Source organism: Protopterus annectens, chromosome 5.part1 (assembly GCF_019279795.1).
Source record: "Protopterus annectens isolate FY-2018-M chromosome 5.part1, PAN1.0, whole genome shotgun sequence".
Taxonomy (NCBI): domain Eukaryota; kingdom Metazoa; phylum Chordata; order Ceratodontiformes; family Protopteridae; genus Protopterus; species Protopterus annectens.
The window spans coordinates 747157077-747180733 of NC_056736.1; the positions used below are offsets into that span (position 1 = coordinate 747157077).

At 42.9% G+C, this 23657-nt stretch overlaps 1 protein-coding gene across 1 annotated transcript in view; it reads right to left on the reverse strand.

The window, feature by feature from the left end:
• Nucleotides 1-23657, reverse strand: part of C2CD3 (C2 domain containing 3 centriole elongation regulator) — a 2415762-nt gene that overhangs the window by 1163289 nt on the left and 1228816 nt on the right. Inside the window, exon 20 of the mRNA XM_044072855.1 lies at nucleotides 15329-15390. Coding sequence (XP_043928790.1) covers nucleotides 15329-15390 — 62 coding nt within the window. The remainder of the gene's footprint in view (nucleotides 1-15328; nucleotides 15391-23657) is intronic.

Here is a 23657-nt window from a genome sequence, read left to right on the forward strand (position 1 = left end):
CTCCCCTTTATTTTGAGGATTTTGCATAAAGTGACAAATGAATAGTTTTGGTTTAAAAGGCCACACTAGAAACCACTTTAGGCATAAAGGAAAGGATTAATGCCAAAGATACCCTATCCTTATGAAAAATCAAAATACTCCACTGCCATAAGGGCCTGTAATTCGAAAACCCTTCTTGCAGTAATGGCCAACAAAAAAGCAGTTTTCCATGACAAATATTTTAACTCGGCGGTAGCTGCAGGCTCAAAAGGTTGTAAGGTAAGCTTTTCCAATACAATTGAGATCCCAAGCAGGGGCGGGAGCTCTACGTGGGGGTCTTATGTTCTTTGCCCTCTGAGAGCACTTAAACAAGGATGAGAGAGAATAAGGAGGTCACAGTCACAATTAGCCGAAATGGCTGCAGCATGAACCTTTATGGAGGAAAGGACAAACCTTTGTCCTAATAATAAATAGTATTATGAAAAGGCCTCCACATTAGGCTTGGGAAACATCAAAGTCCCTTCCCTTTGCTCAAATAAAAATCTCACTCATTTATCTAACAAACTTTCACCTTGTACTAGGCCTCTGGCCTCAAAATAACATTCAAAACTTGTTGTAGGCTGAGAACCTCCAGAATCTAAAACAGAATATGCCAGGCTGTTAGATGCAGAGACTGAATTCTGACATAGAAAGTGATTGCCCTCCTGAGACAAAGGTGTGTAGAATCAAAGCCCAGAGGCCATGGAGGTTCTCGGACCAAACTTCCTCAGTAGTGGGTACAATGTTGTAAAGGGCCAATCCGGTGCTATCAGGATCATGGATGGCTTGTCTTGTCTGGCCTTTAAGAGAACCTTGGGCAGAAGTGAAGGTGGGCATATACATGAAAGATTATTTCCAACTGAATGACAGGCGATACCTTCCAAAGCTGGCAGGATGCAAACCTTTTTGGCACAAAACTTTGGTAACTGTTAATTTAGTGGAGAAGCGAACAGATCTATGTCTGGAGTTCCCCATAACACTGTCAACTTTTGAAATACCTGAGATCCAATTTCACTGAGGATCACTATTTGTCTACTCAATACATCTACTAAGGTTCTGTATACAGTGAAATCTTGCCTGAAGATTAGAGGTTGTAACTGGAAGCTGTCTCCCACAAAATCATCGCTTGTCTGCAAAGAGGAGTGCAGATAGGTTCCCCGCGTTGATGTACCACATGACAGTTGTGTTTGTCTGTTAGGATAACACCTGCCCTGGGTGAAGTAAATCCTTGAGAAAGCCATCAATGCAAATTGTGCTGCTAACATCTCCTTCAAGTTGATATGCAAATGTTGAAATCTGGCGAGCCCACGTGTCTTGCACCATTTTTCCATTGAGTGTGCTCTAGCCTTATCCGGGGCATCCGTCGTTGGTTAGAATCTGACTCGCCTCTAGTCGGGTCTGAAAGTCCCCTTGTTTGGGTGAGCATTCCTGAGCCCACCACAAAATTCCTTCTGAATGCAAGGCATCCTCTGAATGACAGTGTGTCTAGATCCTGGCCGTGTTGTGACCATAGATTTTTGAGAATGCCATTGAAGCTTCCTCATATGCAATTTGGCATTAGGAAGCACCAGAATCTAGTGCCATAACCCACAAGGCTTGAAGGACTGTCCTTGCAGTCAGCCTGGACTGTAGAGACATTTGATGGAAATAAAGTGAAAGACTTTTCTGTTTGTCCGGGGTCAAAAAAGGGCCCTCTGGGAAGCTGTATTCAGTCTCACACCCAGAAAGCACATGTCCTGAGAGGGTACTAGACTGGACTTTGTTTGTTCACAGAATACCCTAGGCATCTTAACACTACCATAACATACTGTAGATGCTGAAGAAGCTCGTCCTTGTCTTGTGCAATAATCAGGCAATCGTCCAAATAAGGATAAATTTGTATTCCTTCCATCCTGAAAAAGGCTATCACTGGAGCCAGAACCTTTGTGAACACTCTGGGGGTAGATAAGCCAAAGGGCAATGCAGAGAACTGATAATGTAAATTTCCAGCTCGGGGCCCGGTACTTCCTGCAACTGGGCCTGATAGGAACATGAAGATAAGCCTCTTTTAGATCCAGAGTTACCATCCAGTGATCTTTTCCCAGCAGAGGCAAAAGCTGCTGTAATGTCAACATTTTGAACTTTGGAATGTCCAAAAAGTGTTGAGGAGAGATAAATCCAAAATGGTCTCCACGGTTTTCCCCTTTTTTTGGTACTAGAAACAGGCGGGAAAAAATCCTAGACCCACTTCTGAAGGAGGTACTGGCTGTATAGCTCCCATGTGAAGAAGTAATGAAATCTGTTTGTGAGCCTCCATCCTTTGCCGAGGAGGAATGTCTGGCATACCTTTGAAAGGAGGCAATGTATGGAAATAAAACTTGTAACCTTTGTTTATAATGTCCAACACCCATTTGTCTTGGGTGATTAAAAACCAATTTTGCTTGAAGAGGGCTAGCTTTCCTCCCAAAGGAGCTGCCAGGCAAGAAGAATCTGGCAGCTGAAAATGCAGGTCATTGGGCCTGTTTTCGAAAAAGGGCTGGCCCCTACCCTCACCAGCAGATTGAGCAGGGAACTCCATGTTCTAGGCCTAAAGGTACTCTGAGCTCTGCCCCTACCAGCCTAGATCTACCCCTAGACTGGGGAAACAGAAGAAGGGGCGTCCACCCCTTAGCAGGCCAATTCCTACTAAACTTAGGAGGTTGAACCTGCAAAAAAACTTTAACAGTCTGCATAGACTTAGCCTTGGCCTCCACTTTCTTCAGAACACACTCCACAGGAGGACCAAACAAAACTTCAGACTGTAAAGGGGCATCCAGAATTCTAGACTTAACATGCTCAGATAAATTCTGATCCTTAAGCCAGGCATGCCTACGAAGAACTGAACCAGTGGCAGCCCCCTAGAAGAAGCCTGCAAAGCATCAAACCACACTGCAAAAAATGATTCCCCACCTGTACAGAAACATGCACCAAATCTTCCAATCCTTTACACTCTATGGCCGCAGCCAAAGCATCCACTTTAGATTTTAGCTGAGAAAGGAGGAAATTCTGATATTTCAACATATGAAACTGGCAATTTAAAGCCCTCATTGCTAAAGTAAAAAGGTGTACACCTTCTTACCCCATCTTCCAAAGCTCTAGCTTCCTTATCTAGAGGAATCGGTTCTTTACAACAGAAGCCCTAACACCCTTAGGCCCCTGGCTAATAGTTTTTCCCCGGGTTTTCCCGGCCCCCTTAGGACTTTTTTAAAAATAAAAAGAAAAAAAAAAATTCATTTTTAAAAAAAACCTCAAGGGCAAACCCCCCATTAAAATGTTCACCGGAGCTGCAGTACAATAAGCAGTAATGTTCTGTTTCAAGGACAATAAGCAGTAATGCTCTGCCGCAGGACACAAGCAGTAGCCTACCGTATGGACAATAAGCAGTAATGTTCTGCTGCAGAAAATAGCAGTACGTTCTGGCTGCAGGACAACAAGGTAATGTTCTGGTAACCCGAGCTGCAGTACACAAGCAGTAATGTTCTGTTTCAGGACAATAAGCAGTAATGTATTCTGCTGCAGGACAATAAGCAGTAATGTTCTGCCACCAATAAGCAGTAACATTCTGCTGCGGTACAATAAGCTTAGTAATGTTCTGTACCCGGAGCTGCAGTACAAAAAGCAGTAATGTTCTGCTGCAGGGACAATAAGCAGTAATGTTCTGCTGCAGGGCAATAAGTTGTGCAATGTTCTGCTGCAGGGCAATAAGCAGTAACATTCTGCTGCAGGGCAATAAGCAGTAAAGTACAGTTTTGTACCTACCATAAATGTAGATGTTCGACGATCCACATTGCTGCAGTCCTTACTTATGGGTAGTCCGCTGTCACCGGTGCGGCCCGGTCACCAAAAGTATTAGGCTAGGCGTGACGCGGTCATCAGGGAGCACAGCCCTGACATCAAGAAGCGCCAGGAGTATAAAAGCGCATAATCGACCGGCGTCATATCCTCAGTCTTTTCTTGCCCCAGATGTCAGAGGCCCAGGCTCTAAAAGAAAGGCCACAGCCAAAAACAGAGTACCTTCCCAAAAGATATGCCCAACTACAGCCATCTGCCCAAAACCATATAAGCCAAGCTAAAGCTACAGAAGGGAGGGAGGGAAAGGGGTGGACTGCAGCAAATGTGATCTTGAACATCAACTTTTAGGGTAGGTGCACAAAACTGTACTATGTTCTTCATCTCCACATTGCTGCAGTCCTTACTTATGGGTAGAATCCAAAGCAACGGGGAAAGGGAGGTTGGCAAAATCATAAAGCATTAGGGGCTGCTAAAATGCCCTGTAAAATTGCAGTGGCAAAATCCAGCCTCTAGACTTAGAATAAAGAGGAAGGTGGTAATGTTTCTAGAAAAGGTATGTACTGAACTCCAAGTGGCTGCTTCCAAAGAAAATATCGCTTTGGTAGCTACTCCCCTTAGAAAGGCAGTGGAAGTTGCAGTAGCTCTAGTGGAATGAGAGGTCTGATTCCGAGTCGGAATCTCCTTACCATGATGGGAATAACAAAAAGAAATACAAAACCCAATCCATTTTAGAAATAGTTTGTTTTGAAACAGGTCTACCCTGTGAACCTAAAAGCAAAAGAGAACAAACAACTGCTGAGACTGTCTGAACTCCTTTGGTTCTGCTCAAATAATAACGCATACTGCCTGTGAGATATCCAAAGTATGCAAAATCTTTCTCCCCTTTATTTTGAGGATTTGCATAAAAAGTGAAAAGTAAATGAATAGCTTTGGTTTAAGGCCACACTAGAAACCACTTTTAGAAATACAAAGGAAGGATTAGTACGCTTAAAAGATACCCTATCCTTATGAAAAATCAAGAAAGGCTCCACTGCCATAAGGGCCTGTAATTCAGAAACCCTTCTTGCAGAAGTAATGGCCAACAAAAAGCAGTTTTCCATGACAAATATTTTAATCCCCGCAGTAGCTGACAGGCTCAAAAGGTTGTAGAGTAAGCTTTTCCAATACAAAAATTGAGATCCTGCAAGCAGGAGTAGGAGCTCTCACCGTGGGGTCTTTATGTTCTTTGCCCCTCTGAGAAACTGCTTAAACAAAGGATGAGAGAATAAAGGAGGGTCACAGCTCATAATTGAAATGCGAAATAAGCTTGCAGCATGAACCTTTATGGAGGAGAAGGACAAACCTTTGTCTAATAACTCAGTAAGATATTGTAAGGAAGCACTCACATTAGGCTTGGAAACATCAAAGTCCTTCCCTTTGCTCCAAATAAAAAATCTCCCTCCATTTTATCAGCATAAAACTTTCCTTGTACTCAGGCCTCTGGCCTCCAAAATAACATTTCAAAACTTTGTTGTGAAGCTGAGAACCTCCAGAATCCTAAAACCAAGAAATATGCCAGGCTGTTAGATGCAGGAGACTGAATTCTGACATTAAAGAGAAGTGATTGCCCTCCTGAGACAAAAGGTGTGGGAATCAATGAGGCAGAGAGCCATGGAGGTTCTCGGATACAAACTCCTCGAGTAGTGGGTACCAATGCTGTCGCAGGCCAATCCGGTGCTATCAGGATCATGGTGGATTAAACTTGGTCTTGTCTGGCCTTTAAGAAGAACCTTGGGCAGAAGAGAGAGTAGAGGTGGAAAGGCATATACATGAAGATTGTTCCAACTGAATGACAGACATTCACCTTCCAAGCTGTGGGATGAAACCTTTTGTGTACCAAAACTTTGGTTTAAAACTGGTAATTTGAGTGGAAGCGGAACAGATCTATGTCTGGGAGTTCCCCATGACACTGTCAACTTTTGAAATACCTGAGGATCAATTTCCACTGGTGGAGGATCCACTATTTGTCTGCTCAATACATCTGCTAAGGAGTTCTTGTGTCTCCTGGTAGAAATCTTGCCTGAAGATTGAGGTTGTAACTGAGAGCTGTCTCCCACAAAATCATCAGCTTGTCTGCAAAGAGGAGTCACCGTAATGAGTTCCCCTTGCTTGTTGATGTACCACATGACAGTTGTGTTGTCTGTTAGAGATCAACACCTGCCCACAGGTGAAGTAAAATCCTTGAAAGCCATCAATGCAAATTGTGCACTGCTAACACATCTCCTTCCAAGTTGATATGCAAATGTTGAAGTCTGGTACACGGCCAGTGTCTTGCACCCATTTTCCATTGAGGTGTGCTCCCCAAGCCTTGTCCACGGAGGCATCCGGCTCGTTAGAATCCTGGGCTAGCCTACTGAGTCGGTCACAGAGGAGTCCCTTGTTCCAGGTGACATTCCTGGAGCCCACCACAAAAATTCCTTCTGAGATGCAAGGTATTAGCTATCCTGAATGACAGTAAGTCTAGATCCTGGCCGTGTTGTCCATAGATTTTTTGAGATACCATTGAAGCTTCCTCATATGCAATTTGGCATTGGGAAGCACCAGAATAATAAGATGCCATGAACCCCAAGGCTTGAAGGACTGTCCTTGCAGTCCAGCCTGGACCTATGTATGAGACATTTGATGGAAATAAAGTGAAAGACTTTCTCGTTTGTCCAGGGTCAAAAAAGGCCATCCTGGGAAGCTGTATTCAGTCTCACACACCCAGAAAGCACATGTCCTGAGAGGGGTACTAGACTGGACTTTGTTGCGTTCTGCCTATTGAATCACTCCTAGGCATCTTAACACTACCATAACATACTGTAGATGCTAGAAGCTCGGTCCTTGTCTTGTGCAATAATCCTCGGGCAATCGTCCAAATAAGGATAAAATTTGGTATTCCTTCCATCCTGAAAGGAGGCTATCACTGAGCCAGAACCCTTTGTGAAACACTCTGGAAGCAGTAGATAAGCCAAAGGGCAATGCAGAGAAAGAACTGATAATGTAAATTTCCAGCTCAAAACGCAGGTACTTCCTGCGTAACTGGGCCTGATAGGAACATGAAGATAAGCCTCTTTAGATCCAGAGTTACCATCCAGTGATCTTTTTCCCAGCAGAGGCAAAAGCTGTTGTAATGTCAGCATCTTGAACTTTGGAATGTCCAAAAAAGTGTTGAGGAGAGATAAATCCAAATGGAGGTCTCCAATTTGTGTTCCCTTTCTTTGAGTACTCAGAAACGAAGTAGCGGAATAAAACCTCAGGACCCAACTTCTGAAGGAGGTACTGGCTAATATAGCTCCCATGTGAAGAAGTAATGGGAAATCTGTTTGTGAGCCTCATCCTTTGCCCGAGGAGGAACAAGGTGTCTGGCATACCTTTGAAAGGAGGCAATGTATGGAAATAAAACTTGTAACCTTTGTTTATAATGTCCAACACCCATTTGTCTTGGGTGATTAAAAACCAATTTTGCTTGAAGAGGGCTAGCTTTCTCCCAAAGGAGCACACTTGAGGCAAGAAGAATCTTGGCAGCTGAAAATGCCAGGTCATTGGGCCTGTTCTGCTATAAAGGATCGGCCCCTATTTCCTCCACCAGCAGATTGAGGCAGAAGGCTTGAACTCCATGTTCTAGGCCTAAAGGTACTCTGAGGCTCTGCCCCTACCAGCCTAGATCTACCCCTAGACTGGGAATCAAGAAGAAGAATGGAATCCCGCCCCTTAGCAGGCCAATTCCTACTAAACTTAGGGAGAGTTGAACCTGCAAAAATCTTTAACAGTCTGCATAGACTTAGCCTAGTCCTCCATTTTCTTCCAGAACAGACTCCACAGGAGGGACCAAAACAAAACTTCGGATCTGCTTTAAAGGGCATCCAGAATTCTAGACTCCTAACATGCTCCAGATAAATTTGATCCTTAAGCCAGGCATGCCCTCACGAAGGGAACTGAACCAGTGGCAGCCACTCTAGAAGAAGCCTGCAAAGCATCAAAGCCACACTGCAAAGAATGATTCCCCACCTGTTCAGAAACATGCACCAAATCTTGCAATTCTTTACACTCTATGCCCTCAGCCAAAGCATCCACTTTAGATTTTAGCTGAGAAAGGAGGAAATTCTGATATTTCAACATATGAAACTGGCAATTTAAAGCCCTCATTGCTAAAGTAGAAGAGGTGTACACCTTCTTACCCCATCTGTCCAAAGCTCTAGCTTCCTTATCTAGAGGAATCGGATTCTTTACAACAGAAGCCCTAACACCCTTAGGCCCCTGGCTAATAGTTTCTGGGTCCGCCCTAGGACTCTTATATAGATATTTATGAGCCTCAGGTACCTATAATATCTGTCGGTTTAACTGGTGCAGGAGGCATAGAATCTGGATTAAATGAGGCCTCAGAAAAACATCCTGAACAACATCAAAACAGGAGGAATAGCCAAGGGTCTATGCTGTGGTAAAACAAAAGAACTCTCTAAGCCTCTTTTCTGGAATCTGAGTAATCCTGTCCTTCCCACTTAAAATGTTCCCTCATAGAGTGTAAGGTTTCTGAAAAATGAAAAATCCTCTGGAGGGAAGCAGAAGGAGTAAGAAGATCCTCTGCATTGGAATCCGGAATAAGGAGGAAAATCTTGAATAATATCTTCAGCAGAAGACACAGAATCATCTGAGGCCTGCTCCAAACTTTCCAACTCTGGCACTACCCTGGGCCTCTTAACAGGAGGGGGCATGGAACCTCTAATTAAAGTAATCAAATCTTCTGCCATTTTAAGCATATGCTTCTTAGGTACAGACCCTGAAGAACCAGAACTAACTCCAGAAGAAGGCAAACAGTCCTGCCCTTAGAAGGAGCCCTAGAAACAGTAGCAGAAGGCCTAACCCCTTAGGCAAAGAAGGAGAATAGTAACCTGAGAGGCCCTTCAGCCTGACCTGACTCCTGTGATGCCACATCTTGTAAAATCAAGGTTTCCCCTGAGACTCAACAAGAAGGAAACTTCAGCGGGATCCACCTGTTCCACTGCAGTCTCTAAGGACCGGGCGTCAAATGAATAATCATCCTGTCTAGGCTTTACAGATTTGTCTTTACGCTATCACCGTGGAAGCAGGGCCGGAGGATCCGACGCATATTATAATTACACCGTTTGCCAAAACTAACCTAAGCGCAATCTAGCCTTCTCTTAATAGTCTTGCGGCTTATTAAACCCTAGCTAGCACAAAACCGACACCAACTTCGTAGTGCTCGGTCCCAAGCAAGGATACAAAGCGAGTGGTAATCCCTATCTTGGGTATCTGCTTCCCACAAGAAATACAATTATTCACTTTTTCTGACATCCGAAAACAACTGAGGCAAGAAAAACAAAATGCTCCCCAGCGAGGTACCAGCCCAACTTGGTATGTCTGAAACTCCAGCGAAAAATTTCAAGCTGAGCGGCCTTGCAACGCAGCTTCTGCATCGGACCATGCGACAAAAAGACTGAGGATATGGCGTCGGTCATGCTTTTATACCCTGGCGGCTCTGATGTCAGGGCTGTGTCGCCATGACCGGCGTCGGCCTAATACTGGTATTGAGGGACGACCGAGGACAGCGGACTACCCATAAGTAAGGACTGCAGCAATGTGAGATGAAGAACATCATTCTGTATGGGCAATAAGCAGTAACGCACTGCTGCAGGACAACAAGCAGTAACGTTCTGCTGCAGGACAACAAGCAGTAATGCTCTGCTGCAGGACAACAAGCAGTAATGTTCTGCTGCAGGACAACAAGCAGTAATGTTCTGCTGCAGGACAACAAGCAGTAATGTTCTGTACCCGGAGCTGCAGGACAATAAGCAGTAATGTTCTGCTACAGGACAATAAGCAGTAATGTTCTGCTGCAGGACAATAAGCAGTAATGGTCTGCTGCAGGGCAATAAGCAGTAATGTTCTGCTGCAGGACAATCAGCAGTAATGTTCTGTACCCAGAGCTGCAGGACAATAAGCAGTAATGTTCTGCTGCATGACAATAAGCAGTAATGCTCTGCTGCAGGACAATAAGCAGTAATGCTCTGCTGCAGGACAATAAGCAGTAATGCTCTGCTGCAGGACAATAAGCAGTAATGCTCTGCTGCAGGACAATAAGCAGTAATGCTCTACTGCAGGACAATAAGCAGTAATGTTCTGCTGCAGAAAAATAAGCAGTAATGTTCTGCTGCAGGACAATAAGCAGTAATGTTCTGTACCCGGAGCTGCAGTACAATAAGCAGTAATGTTCTGTTTCAGGACAATAAGCAGTAATGCTCTGCTGCAGGACAATAAGCAGTAATGTTCTGCTGCAGAACAATAAGCAGTAATATTCTGCTGCAGGACAATAAGCAGTAATGTTCTGTACTCGGAGCTGCAGTACAAAAAGCAGTAATGTTCTGCTGCAGGACAACAAGCAGTAATGTTCTGCTGCAGGGCAATAAGCAGTAATGTTCTGCTGCAGGGCAATAAGCAGTAACATTCTGCTGCAGGGCAATAAGCAGTAACGCACTGCTGCAGTACAACAAGCAGTAACGTTCTGCTGCAGGACAACAAGCAGTAACGTTCTGCTGCAGGACAACAAGCAGTAATGCTCTGCTGCAGGACAACAAGCAGTAATGTTCTGCTGCAGGACAACAAGCAGTAATGTTCTTCTGCAGGACAACAAGCAGTAATGTTCTGTACCGGGCTGCAGGACAATAAGCAGTAATGTTCTGCATGTTGCACCCACAGCTGCAGGACAATAAGCAGTAATGTTCTGCTGCAGGACAACAAGCAGTAATGTTCTGTACCCGGAGCTACAAAACAATAAGCAGTAATGTTCCGCTGCAGGACAATAAGCAGTAATGTTCTGCTGCAGGACAATAAGCAGTAATGTTCTGCTGCAGGACAATAAGCAGTAATGTTCTGCTGCAGGACAATCAGCAGTAATGTTCTGTACCCGGAGCTGCAGGACAATAAGCAGTAATGTTCTGCTGCAGGACAATAAAGTATGCTCTGCTGCAGGACAATAAGCAGTAATGCTCTGCTGCAGGACAATAAGCAGTAATGTTCTGCTGCAGGACAACAAGCAGTAATGTTCTGCTGCAGGACAACAAGAAGTAATGTTCTGCTGCAGGACAACAAGCAGTAATGTTCTGCTGCAGGACAACAAGCAGTAATGTTCTGCTGCAGGACAACAAGCAGTAATGTTCTGCTGCAGGACAACAAGCAGTAATGTTCTGCTGCAGGACAACAAGCAGTAATGTTCTGCTGCAGGACAAAAAGCAGTAATGTTCTGTACCGGGCTGCAGGACAATAAGCAGTAATGTTCTGCATGTTGCACCCAGAGCTGCAGGACAATAAGCAGTAATGTTCTGCTGCAGGACGCTAAGCAGTAATGTTCTGCTGCAGGACAATAAGCAGTAATGTTCTGCTGCAGGACAATAAGCAGTAATGTTCTGCTGCAGGACAATAAGCAGTAATGTTCTGCTGCAGGACAATAAGCAGTAATGTTCTGCTGCAGGACAATAAGCAGTAATGTTCTGCTGCAGGACAATAAGCAGTAATGTTCTGCTGCAGGACAACAAGCAGTAATGTTCTGTACCCGGAGCTGCAGGACAATAAGCAGTAATGTTCTGCTGCAGGACAATAAGCAGTAATGCTGTGCTGCAGGACAACAAACAGTAATGTTTTGCTGTAGGACAATAAGCAGTAATGATCTGCTGCAGGACAATAAGCAGTAATGCTCTGCTGCAGGACAAGCAGTAACGCTCTGCTGCAGGACAACAAGCAGTAACGTTCTTCTGCAGGACAACAAGCAGTAACGTTCTGCTGCAGGGCACAAGCAGTAATGCTCTGCTGCAGGACAACTAGCAGTAACACTCTGCTGCAGGGCAACTAGCAGTAATGTTCTGCTGCAGGACAACAAGCAGTAATGTTCTGTACCCAGAGCTGCAGGACAATAAGCAGTAATGTTCTGCATGTTGCACCCAGAGCTGCAGGAAAATAAGCAGTAATGTTCTGCTGCAGGACAATAAGCAGTAATGTTCTGCTGCAGGACAATAAACAGTAATGTTCTGCTGCAGGACAATAAGCAGTAATGTTCTATACCCGGAGCTGCAGGACAATAAGCAGTAATGTTTTGCTGCAGGACAATAAGCAGTAATGTTCTGCTGCAGGGCAATAAGCAGTAATGTTCTGCTGCAGGGCAATACGCAGTAATGTTCTGCTGAAGGACAATAAGCAGTAATGTTCTGTACCCGGAGCTGCAGTACAATAAGCAGTAATGTTCTGTTTCAGGACAATAAGCAGCAATGCTCTGCTGCAGGACAATAAGCAGTAATGTTCTGCTGCAGAACAATAAGCAGTAATGTTCTCCTGCAGGACAATAAGCAGTAATGTTCTGTACCCGGAGCTGCAGTACAAAAAGCAGTAATGTTCTGCTGCAGGACATTAAGGAGTAATGTTCTGCTGCAGGGCAATAAGCAGTAACGTTCTGCTGCAGGGCAATAAGCAGTAACGTTCTGCTGCAGGGCAATAAGCAGTAACGCACTGCTGCAGTACAACAAGCAGTAACGCTCTGCTGCAGGACAACAAGCAGTAACGTTCTGCTGCAGGACAACAAGCAGTAACGTTCTGCTGCAGGACAACAAGCAGTAATGTTCTGTACCTGGAGCTGCAGATCAATAAGCAGTAATGTTCTGCATGTTGCACCCAGAGCTGCAGGACAATAAGCTGTAATGTTCTGCTGCAGGACAATTAGCAGTAATGTTCTGCTGCAGGACAATAAGCAGTAATGTTCTGCTGCAGAACAATAAGCAGTAATGTTCTATACACGGAGCTGCAGGACAATAAGTAGTAATGTTCTGCTGCAGGACAATAAGCAGTAATGTTCTGCTGCAGGGCAATAAGCAGTAATGTTCTGCTGCAGGGCAATAAGCAGTAATGTTCTGCTGCAGGGCAATAAGCAGTGATGTTCTGTACCCGGAGCTTCAGTACAATAAGCAGTAATGTTCTGTTGCAGGACAATAAGCAGTAATGTTTTGCTGCAGGACAATAAGCAGTAATGTTCTGCTGCAGTACAATAAGCAGTAATTTTCTGTACCTGGAGCTGCAGTACAAAAAGCAGTAATGTTCTGCTGCAGGACAATAACCAGTAATGTTCTTCTGCAGGGCAATAAGCAGTAATGTTCTGCTGCAGGGCAATAAGCAGTAATGTTCTGCTGCAGGGCAATAAGCAGTAATGTTCTGCTGCAGGACAACTAGTAGTAATGTTCTGATGCAGGACAACTAGCAGTAATGTTCTGCTGCAGGACAACAAGCAGTAATGTTCTGTACCCGGAGCTGCAGGACAATAAGCAGTAATGTTCTGCATGTTGCACCCAGAGCTGCAGGAGAATAAGCAGTAATGTTCTGTACCCGGAGCTGCAGTACAATAAGCAGTAATGTTCTGTTGCAGGACAATAAGCAGTAATGTTCTGCTGCAGGACAATAAGCAGTAATGTTATGCTGCAGGACAATAAGCAGTAATGTTCTGCTTCAGGACAATAAGCAGTAATGTTCTTTACCCGGAGCTGCAGTACAAAAAGCAGTAATGTTCTGCTGCAGGGCAATAAGCAGTAACGTTCTGCTGCAGGGCAATAAGCAGTAACGTTCTGCTGCAAGACAACAAGCAGTAATGCTCTGCTGCAGGACAACAAGCAGTAATGCTCTGCTGCAGGACAACAAGCAGCAATGTTCTGCTGCAGGGCAACAAGCAGTAATGTTCTGTACCCGGAGCTGCAGGACAATAAGCAGTAAAGTTCTGCATGTTGCACCCAGAGCTGCAGGACAATAAGCAGTAATGTTCTGCTGCAGGACAATAAGCAGTAATGTTCTGCTGCAGGGCAATAAGCAGTAATGTTCTATACCCGGAGCTGCAGGGCAATAAGCAGTAATGTTCAGCTGCAGGGCAATAAGCAGTAATGTTCTGCTGCAGGGCAATAAGCAGTAATGTTCTGCTGCAGGACAATAAGCAGTAATGTTCTGTACCTGGAGCTGCAGTACAATAAACAGTAATGTTCTGTTGCAGGACAATAAGCAGTAATGTTCTGCTGCAGGACAATAAGCAGTAATGTTCTGCTGCAGGACAATAAGCAGTAATGTTCTGCTGCAGGACAATAAGCAGTAATGTTCTGCTGCAGGACAATAAGCAGTAATGTTCTGCTGCAGGACAATAAGCAGTAATGTTCTGCTGCAGGACAAACAAGCAGTAATGTTCAGTACCCGGAGCTGCAGTACAATAAGCAGTAATGTTCTGCTGCAGGACAATAACCAGTAATGTTCTGCTGCAGGACAATAAGCAGTAATGTTCTGCTGCAGAACAATAAGCAGTAATGTTCTGTACCCGGAGCTGCAGGACAATAAGCAGTAATGTTCTGCATGTTGCACCCAGAGCTGCAGGAAAATAAGCAGTAATGTTCTGCTGCAGGACAATAAGCAGTAATGTTCTACTGCAGGACAATAAGCAGTAATGTTCTGCTGCAGGACAATAAGCAGTAATGTTCTATACCCAGAGCTGCAGGACAATAAGCAGTAATGTTCTGCTGCAGGACAATAACCAGTAATGTTCTGCTGCAGGACAATAACCAGTAATGTTCTGCTGTAGGACAATACGCAGTAATGTTCTGCTGCAGGACAATAAGCAGTAATGTTCTGTACCCAGAGCTGCACTATAATAAGCAGTAATGTTCTGCTGCAGGACAATAACCAGTAATGTTCTGCTGCAGGACAATAAGCAGTAATATTCTGCTGCAGGACAATAAGCAGTAATGTTCTGTACCCAGAGCTGCAGTACAATAAGCGGTAATGTTCTGCTGCAGGACAATAGCCAGTAATGTTCTGCTGCAGGACAATAACCAGTAATGTTCTGCTGCAGGACAATAACCAGTAATGTTCGGCTGCAGGACAATAACCAGTAATGTTCTGCTGCAGGACAATAACCAGTAATGTTCTGCTGCAGGACAATAACCAGTAATGTTCGGCAAGCAAAATCTTTAACATGAGCTTGACAATTCAGAATCCTAAAAATCAGAGTGTCAGAAGAAGCAACTTTTTCCCATCTATGAAAAGCTTTGTCATCCTTGTTAGATGGACAGAGATTAGCATTTACCAAATGTTTAGCAGCAGAAACAATTGACAAAAAAAATCACTGCAGTGTGAACTCTAGGATTGAAAAATAATTACTTGCAAGGTTGAGGAACCTTATACACTTTGTTTGCTTCTTAGGGGCTGCAGGCTGGCTATCAGGCATGTTCTGGCTGAAATAAAACATCCTCCAAATCTTATAGCACAGCAGGGAGAGCAGTGAGTTGAGGAAATTCCAGTTGTAATACAACATATTTTTGTTCAAAGAAGCTGGAATGTCATTTTGCTCCCACTGAAAATACTGATTTATTCTAGAAATGGTTTCAGAACAGGAATATTCTTCATAGACAAAATCCGAAGAGATATTCTCCTTAGAATGAGAGTTTCTAACCTGAGAAGTAATAAGTGAAAAATAATCTTCCCCAACCATTCCCTGGCCATCGCACACAGAATCTACAGAAACAGAAGAATTTATTTTTCTCTTACCAGCATAACTAAAATGTTAAGAGCTAAGAGCTTGAATTAAGTTCTGAGCTAAACCCAATAAATCAATCCTATTAAGGATAACACAGACAACAGAAGAGATGTGCAACCTTTTTTTTTTTTTTTTTTTTTACAAGGTCCACAAAAGCAGCCCAAATTGTGTCAGAGCTTGGGGAACAGGAACCTTAGTCTGGCTAAGAGGAGAAGAGTTCCTTACTGCACTCTCCGAGACCAACAACAGTGGTTTTACTATGCTCATAGAGGACACCCCAACAACCGCAGATGATGTGACTAACCCTAACTCCATGATGGCTGAAAGGACTACATCAGAAGAAACCAGGGAAGATAATGATGGTCTGAGGATACAGAAATGGCCACTGCAGCGTCACTCAACTGTAAATGAGCCAAGCAATAAGCCTGCTGTAATGGCATAGGCTGTCAAGGAATTTTCTTTTTCTTGTGTCCAGAGGAATGACAAACAGAGGAACCATTAAGTTGTTCCAAAGTTATGATAAGAAAGAAGCCTAAAAAGTGGTTAGTGATGTTTGCAAAAATCTGTAAGAAAAAGGCAAGTATCGAAAAGTAGAGTTTTCAGAAAAACTGCACAACGAAAAGCATAAAAACACTTTCCCCGTCCCCTTAAACACGTTTGTATAATTCTGTTTATCCAATTAAACAAAAACACGTTTATAGCAAAAAAAGTAACTTTAAAAGTTTCGTGACACTCCCAAAAACAGTAAAATCTGGCAGTATTTCAACAGCTCTTTAATAACACTGTTTTTCTATTTCCAAACAGGAAATGTAGAAGGTTTTCCCCTAAAGGAATATATCTGCCCAGCAATGACGAAATACCTGTCATCCATCAATCCTCGGAAACCCGCAAGAAGAGCTTGGCACCCAGACCATTGGTTTTCTCCCTGCTCAGCTAGTGCAACCTATGGCCTGTGCATGTGGAAGGTGGCCTCTGCTACCTATGGTCTGGCCACGTGGAAGGTGTCCTCTGCTACCTATGGTCTGGCCACGTGGAAGGTGGCCTCTGCTACCTATGGTCTGGCCACGTGGAAGGTGGCCTGTGTTACCTATGGTCTGGCCATGTGGAAGGTGGCCTGTGCTACCTATGGTCTGGTCACGTGGAAGGTGGCCTGTGCTACCTATGGTCTGGCCACTTAGAAGGTGGCCTGTGCTACCTATGTCTGGACACGTGGAAGGTGGCCTCTGCTACCTATGGTCTGGACACGTGGAAGGTGGCCTCTGCTACCTATGGTCTGGACACGTGGAAGGTGGCCTCTGCTACCTCTGGTCTGGGCATGTGGAAGGTGGCCAAGGGTATAGCAGCACATGATAATCATGACAGGTGCTAACATGAATTGTCAACATGATTAAACCTAACTTTAGAAAGCTGTGTGGGACAACTGCCCATATATGGAAGGGTAACGTTCCTTTTTGGAAAATGTATACAGTTCTGTGTATTCACTGCAACTTAAATGGGCTGGGGGACATAAAAATGAAAATGTACCTACGTTTTTGTTTTTGAATTCGTTTTATTGAAACAGAGTGTTTCAGAAAATATGGTATGCATCCAGAGATAAGAAGCTGCAACTTCATATAACATTGTCCTTCCACATATCGATGTGTGTAAGTTATAATTTGAAAACATATATGAGAAAAACTGTCATGAAGAATATGTGAAAATAATATAATCTAATTAGTCATATCATGGAACATGAAAAGGATGGTTGATTTGGACAAGAAGCAAAGAGTACTTAAATATATTGAATACAGGGTACAAATAAAAATGTTACAAGAGGAGCACTTGTATAGAAATGAGTACATGAATTTGGCAAAGAAAGGATTCCAAAATGGTTATTCAGCAGAGTTATCAGGGAGGAGTAAAACATGTTAATAACACCAATTGTAAGAGAGGCTCCAACAGTGACAGAGAAGGAGAAGAAAACACCAGGAGTGGCTTTGTGGTAATAAGGGGGTACTGGCAGGGAAGGACTGCATTGGCATTTACTTATAGTCCGCCTAAAACTATTAAGGAAGACATAATCAGCATGCAGCAGGAAGTATTATTCATGGTTGGGACTAGAACCTGATACATATAACAGTGAAATTGTACTGGGGGATCTATACGAAAAATATAACAAAACAATAGATTTCTGAAGAAATGTAAGAGAATATTTGGAGTGAAATTACTAGCAGGAACCTATACAGAAGGTAAATATTATTCTCCACTGAACAATAACTAGGTTAGACTGGACATAAACTATATTTCACAAGAGCAAGAGTATTTAATTGAAAGGTTTGAAACACAGGCAATAACTATTTCAGACCATACATTAATAAGACTATAAAATACAGGATAATCAAGTAAATATGGGACACTGCAAAAAAAAAGAGAAGATTTTAAGGAATGGGTATGATAAACATTGTTAGGGAATGTATACATTTCTTCAGAAAGGGTAGCACAGGAGTGACAAAATTAAAATGGAATTTAAAAATATGGTAAAAATAAGAAAGAAAAGAGAAAAAAGTATAAGAAAGAAGTAATAGGAATTATTTATCAAGATTATCAAAGGTTCAAAGGTTAAACCATTACAGCTGAAGGGGAATCTTATGGGGACAACTGCTGAGTGCTAAAAGAAGTAATAGGAATTATTTATCAAGATTATCAAAGGTTAAACCATTGGAGCTGAAGGGGAATCTTATGGAACAAACATGGGGACAACTGCTGAGTGCTAAACGAAGTAATAGGAATTTTTTATCACGATTATCAAAGGTTAAACCATTATAGCTGAAGGGGAATCTTATGGAACAAACATGGGGACAACTGCTGAGTGCTATAAAGAAAATAAGGGCACCTGTTTGGAACATTGGGACCTGCTAGACTGAGTCCCGAAATACAGAGTCTGAATGGCTGAAAGATTGGACTTACATATACTAAGTCTGAGATGCCATTTCTCAGAATATTTCTTTTTCTCCGAGGTGTGGAGATCTCAGAGTTGGTATATGTAACTTCAAGCGGTGTGGGGGCTTAACCCCTCATGGGGGGGGGGGTGCAAAAGAGCTTGCCCCCTTTGCAAAAAAGACATTTTAAAAAAAAGAGCAATCTTTGAGATTTGCTCATCTCCTGTGTTTTTGGTCTTTTTTTTCATCATATAGGCACTCTGCATTTCGAGTACCGACATTTCAGTAGGGAACAGAAAATACAGGTGCATTTGGATAATATGCGTGCGTCACTGTTAAGCAAGAATTTGATAACCCCAGAGCACAAAAAACTATCAATAAAAATTTAGATAACAGAAACTAAAAAGGTATGTTGCCAGGCTTAGAAAGCCTATGACTACTGGGCATGTACGAGCACTTTAATCCATAAAACAATGCTTAGCACTTTCGCTAATGCCTTCAACGAATAAAATAAAATTACAGCCCATCATGTTGAATAAGTACAAATTATCAGCCATCTGACTTAAAAACATTCAAATCAATAAAATAAATAAAAAATTCCCATCTGAATAATAGTTAAAAAGGTTCAATAACCAGTGAAACAGCTCTCTTGCATTTTCATGTCACCATCTCCCATGCGAAAAATATTAAACCTGCCATCAGACTAGTAGCATCAGAAGTTTAAATAAGACATCAGATATGTCTTAAATGACAAAGCAGGAGTTAAACAGGCAATTTCAGAATGGCTCTCTCCTAAATCTTCAGAATAACTACCAAATGCAAAAACCATCAGAAGCCACAGTAATAAGCAGGACTCGAATTTCATAAGAAATTTCCATTTTTACTTATGGTGCCTTTCTCAAGTACTTAAATTGAATGTTAGTAATATTTCTATTCATCATCATCACCTTCTTTCGGCTGTTCCCGTTAGGGGTCGCCACAGCAGATCATCTGTTTCCATTTCTTCCTGTCCTCTGCATCATCCTCTTTCACACCAACTGTCTGCATGTCCTCTCTCACCACATCCATAAACCTCATCTTAGGGCTTCCTCTTTTCCTCTTACCTGGTAGCTTCATCCTTAGCATCCTTTTCCCAATATACCCAGCATCCCTCCTCAGCACATGTCCAAACCAACGCAATCTCGCCTCTCTTGCTTTGTCTCCAAACTGTCCAACCTGAGCTGACCCTCTAATATATTGATTCCTAATCCTGTCCATCCTAGTAACACCCAGTGCAAATCTTAACATCTTTAACTCTGCCACATCCAGCTCTGACTCCTGCCTTTTCGTCAATGCTACCATCTCCAACCCATATAACATAGCTGGTCTCACTACCCTCTTGTAGACCTTCCCTTTCACTCTTACTGGTACCCATCTGTCACGAATCACTCCTGACACTCTTCTCCACCCATTCCACCTTGCCTGTACTCTCTTCTTCACCTCTCTTCCATACTCACCATTACTCTGAACTGTTGATCCCAAGTACTTAAACTCATCCACCTTTAACAACTCTACTCCCTGCATCCTCATCATTCCTCTACCCTCCCTCTCATTTGCACACATATATTCTGTTTTAGCCCTGCTGACCTTCATTCCTCTCCTCTCTAAAGCATATCTCCACCTCTCCAGGGTCTCCTCAACCTGGTCACTACTCTCACTACATATCACAATGTCATCTGCAAACATCATAGTCCACGTGGCCTCCTGTCTAATCTCATCTGTCAACCTGTCCATCACCACTGCAAATAAGAAAGGTCTCAGAGCTGATCCTTGATGTAATCCCACCTCCACCTTAAACATATCTGTCATACCCACCGCAGTCCTCACCAATGTCACACTACCCTTGTACATATCCTGTACCACTCTTACATACTTCTCTGCCACTCCCAACTTCCTCATACAATACCACAACTACTCTCTAGGCACCCTGTCATATGCTTTCTCTAAGTCCACAAAGACACAAGGCAACTCCTTCTGACCTTCTCTGTATTTCTCCAACAACACTCTCAGAGCAAACATTGCATCTGTAGTGCTCTTTCCTGGCATGAAACCATACTGCTGATCACTAATCATCACCTCCCACTACTCTTTCCCATAACTTCAAGCTGTGACTGATCAATTTTATCCCTCTGTAGTTACTGCAGCTCTGCACATCACTCTTATTCTTAAAGATAGGTACCAAAACACTTTTTCTCCACTCCTCGGGCATCCTCTGACTTCCCAAAATTTCATTACACAATCTGGTTAAAAATTCAACTGCCATTTCTCCTAAGCACCTCCATGCTTCCACCGGTATGTCATCTGGGCCAACAGCCTTTCCATTCTTCATCTTCTTCATAGCTGCCCTTACTTCCTCCTAGCTAATTTGCTTCACTTCCTGATTCACTATCCCCACATCATCCAACCTTCTCTCTCTCATTCTCTTCATTCATCAGCCTTTCAAAGTACTCTTTCCATCTACTCAACAAACTCTCCTCACTTGTGAGTACGTTTCCCTCACTGTCCATTATCACCCTTACCTGCTGCACATCTTTCCCATCTCTGTCCCTCTGTCTAGCCAATCGGTACAGGTCCTTTTCTCCCTCTTTAGTGTCCAATCTCTCATACAACTCTCTATATGCCTTAGCCTTCGCCACCTCTCTCTTTGCCATGCACCTCATCTCCTTATACTCGTGTCTACTTTCATCTCTTTGACAATCCCACTTCTTCTTCGCCAGCCTCTTCCTCTGTATACTCTCCTGTACTTCCTCATTCCACCACCATGTCTCCTTGTCCTCCTTCCTCTGTCCAGATGTCACACCAAGCACCTTCCTAGCAGTCTCCCTTACTAGCTCTGTTGTAGTTACCCAGGTATTCAGTAACTCTTCATTGCCTCCCAGTGCCTGTTTTAACTCTTCCCTGAACTCCACCTCACAATCACCCTTTTTTAACTTTCACCATTTAATCCTTGGCACTGCTTTCACACTCCTCCTCCGCTTCTTGATCACCATCATCCTACAGACCACCATTCTATGCTGCTTAACTACACTTTCCCCAGTCACCACTTTACAGTCTCCAATCTCCTTTCAGGCTGGCCCTCCTACATAGGTTATAATCCATCTGTGTGCATCTTCCTCCACTCTTGTACGTCACCCTATGCTCCTCCCTCTTCTTAAAATACGTATTCACCACAGCCATGTCCATCCTCTTCGTAAAATCCAAAATCATCTGACCTTCTGCATTCCTCTCCTTAGCACCATACCTACCCATCACTTCCTCATCCCCTCTGTTCACTTCACCAACATGCCCATTGAAGTCCGCTCCAATTACTAGTCTCTCACCCTTGAGTACACTCACCACCACTTCATCCAACTCACTGCAAAATGTTTCTCTCTCATCCATCGCACAACCCAACTTGTGGAGCATATGCACTAACAACATTCATCATTACACCATCAATTTCAAGCTTTATAAACATCACTCTATCAGACACTCTTCACCTCCAAAACACTCTTGGCATACTGTTCCGTTAGGATAACCCCTACCCCATTTCTCCAGCCATCCACACCATGATAGAACAATTTGAACCCGCCTCCTATACACTTGGCCTTACTTCCCTTCCATCTGGTCTCTTGCACACACAACGTATCAACCTTCCTTCTGTCCATCATATCAGCTAGCTCTCTCCCTATACCAGTCATACTGCCAAAGTTCCTACCCTCAGTACTACACTCCTAACCCTCCTCCTCTCTTCCTGCCTTTGGGCATGCCTTCCCCCTCCTCTTCTTCGACCAACAGCAGCCCAATTTCCGCCAGCACCCTGTTGGCTAACAGTACTGGTTGCGGTCGTTGTTAACCTGGGCCACGACCAATCCGGTATGTAAATATGAAATGTTCTCTGCATCAGTATTTTGGCAGAGGTTTTACACCGGATGCCCTTCCTGACGCAACCCACCCCATTTATCCGGGCTTGGGACTGACACAAAGAAATGCACTGGCTTGTGCATCCCCAGGGGCTGGGTTAGTAATATTTCCATTCAGCAGATGAAAAAAGGACATGAACAGCAGCGACTGAAATGGTTTATTTTTAACAAGTTATTCAATGAATAATGGAGACACAGTAACATATAAAAGGTGTGTGCTGTTATATACAGTACACAAGTTATTCAATGAAATGGTTTATTTTAACAAGTTATTCGGTGAATAATGGAGACACAGTAACAGATAAAAGGCTTGTGCTGTTATACACTGTACCTTGGGAGTGAAATGGTTTATTTTAACAAGTTATTCGGTGAATAATGGAGACACAGTAACATATAAAAGGTTTGTGCTGTTATATACAGTACACTGAAATGGTTTATTTTTAACAAGTTATTCAATGAATAATGGAGACACAGTAACATATAAAAGGTCTGTGCTGTTATACACTGTACCTTGGGACTGAAATGGTTTATTTTAACAAGTTATTCAATGAATAATGGAGACACAGTAACAGATAAAAGGTCTGTGCTGTTATACACTGTACCTTGGGAGTGAAATGGTTTATTTTAACAAGTTATTCAATGAATAATGGAGACACAGTAACAGATAAAAGGTTTGTGCTGTTATACACTGTACCTTGGGACTGAAATGGTTTATTTTAACAAGTTATTCGGTGAATAATGGAGACACAGTAACATATAAAAGGCTTGTGCTTTTATACACTGTACCTTGGGAGTAAATTGGTTTATTTTAACAAGTTATTCGGTGAATAAGGGAGACACAGTAACAGATAAAAGGTCTGTGCTGTTATACACTGTACCTTGGGACTGAAATGGTTTATTTTAACAAGTTATTCGGTGAATAATGGAGACACAGTAACAGATAAAAGGTTTGTGCTGTTATACACTGTACCTTGGGACTGAAATGGTTTATTTTAACAAGTTATTCAATGAATAATGGAGACACAGTAACATATAAAAGGCTTGTGCTGTTATACACTGTACCTTGGGACTGAAATGGTTTATTTTAACAAGTTATTCGGTGAATAATGGAGACACAGTAACAGATAAAAGGCTTGTGCTGTTATACACTGTACCTTGGGACTGAAATGGTTTATTTTAACAAGTTATTCAATGAATAATGGAGACACAGTAACATATAAAAGGTCTGTGCTGTTATACACTGTACCTTGGGACTGAAATGGTTTATTTTAACAAGTTATTCAATGAATAATGGAGACACAGTAACATATAAAAGGTCTGGGCTGTTACAAACTGTACCTTGCGACTGAAATGGTTTATTTTTAACAAGTTATTCGGTGAATAATG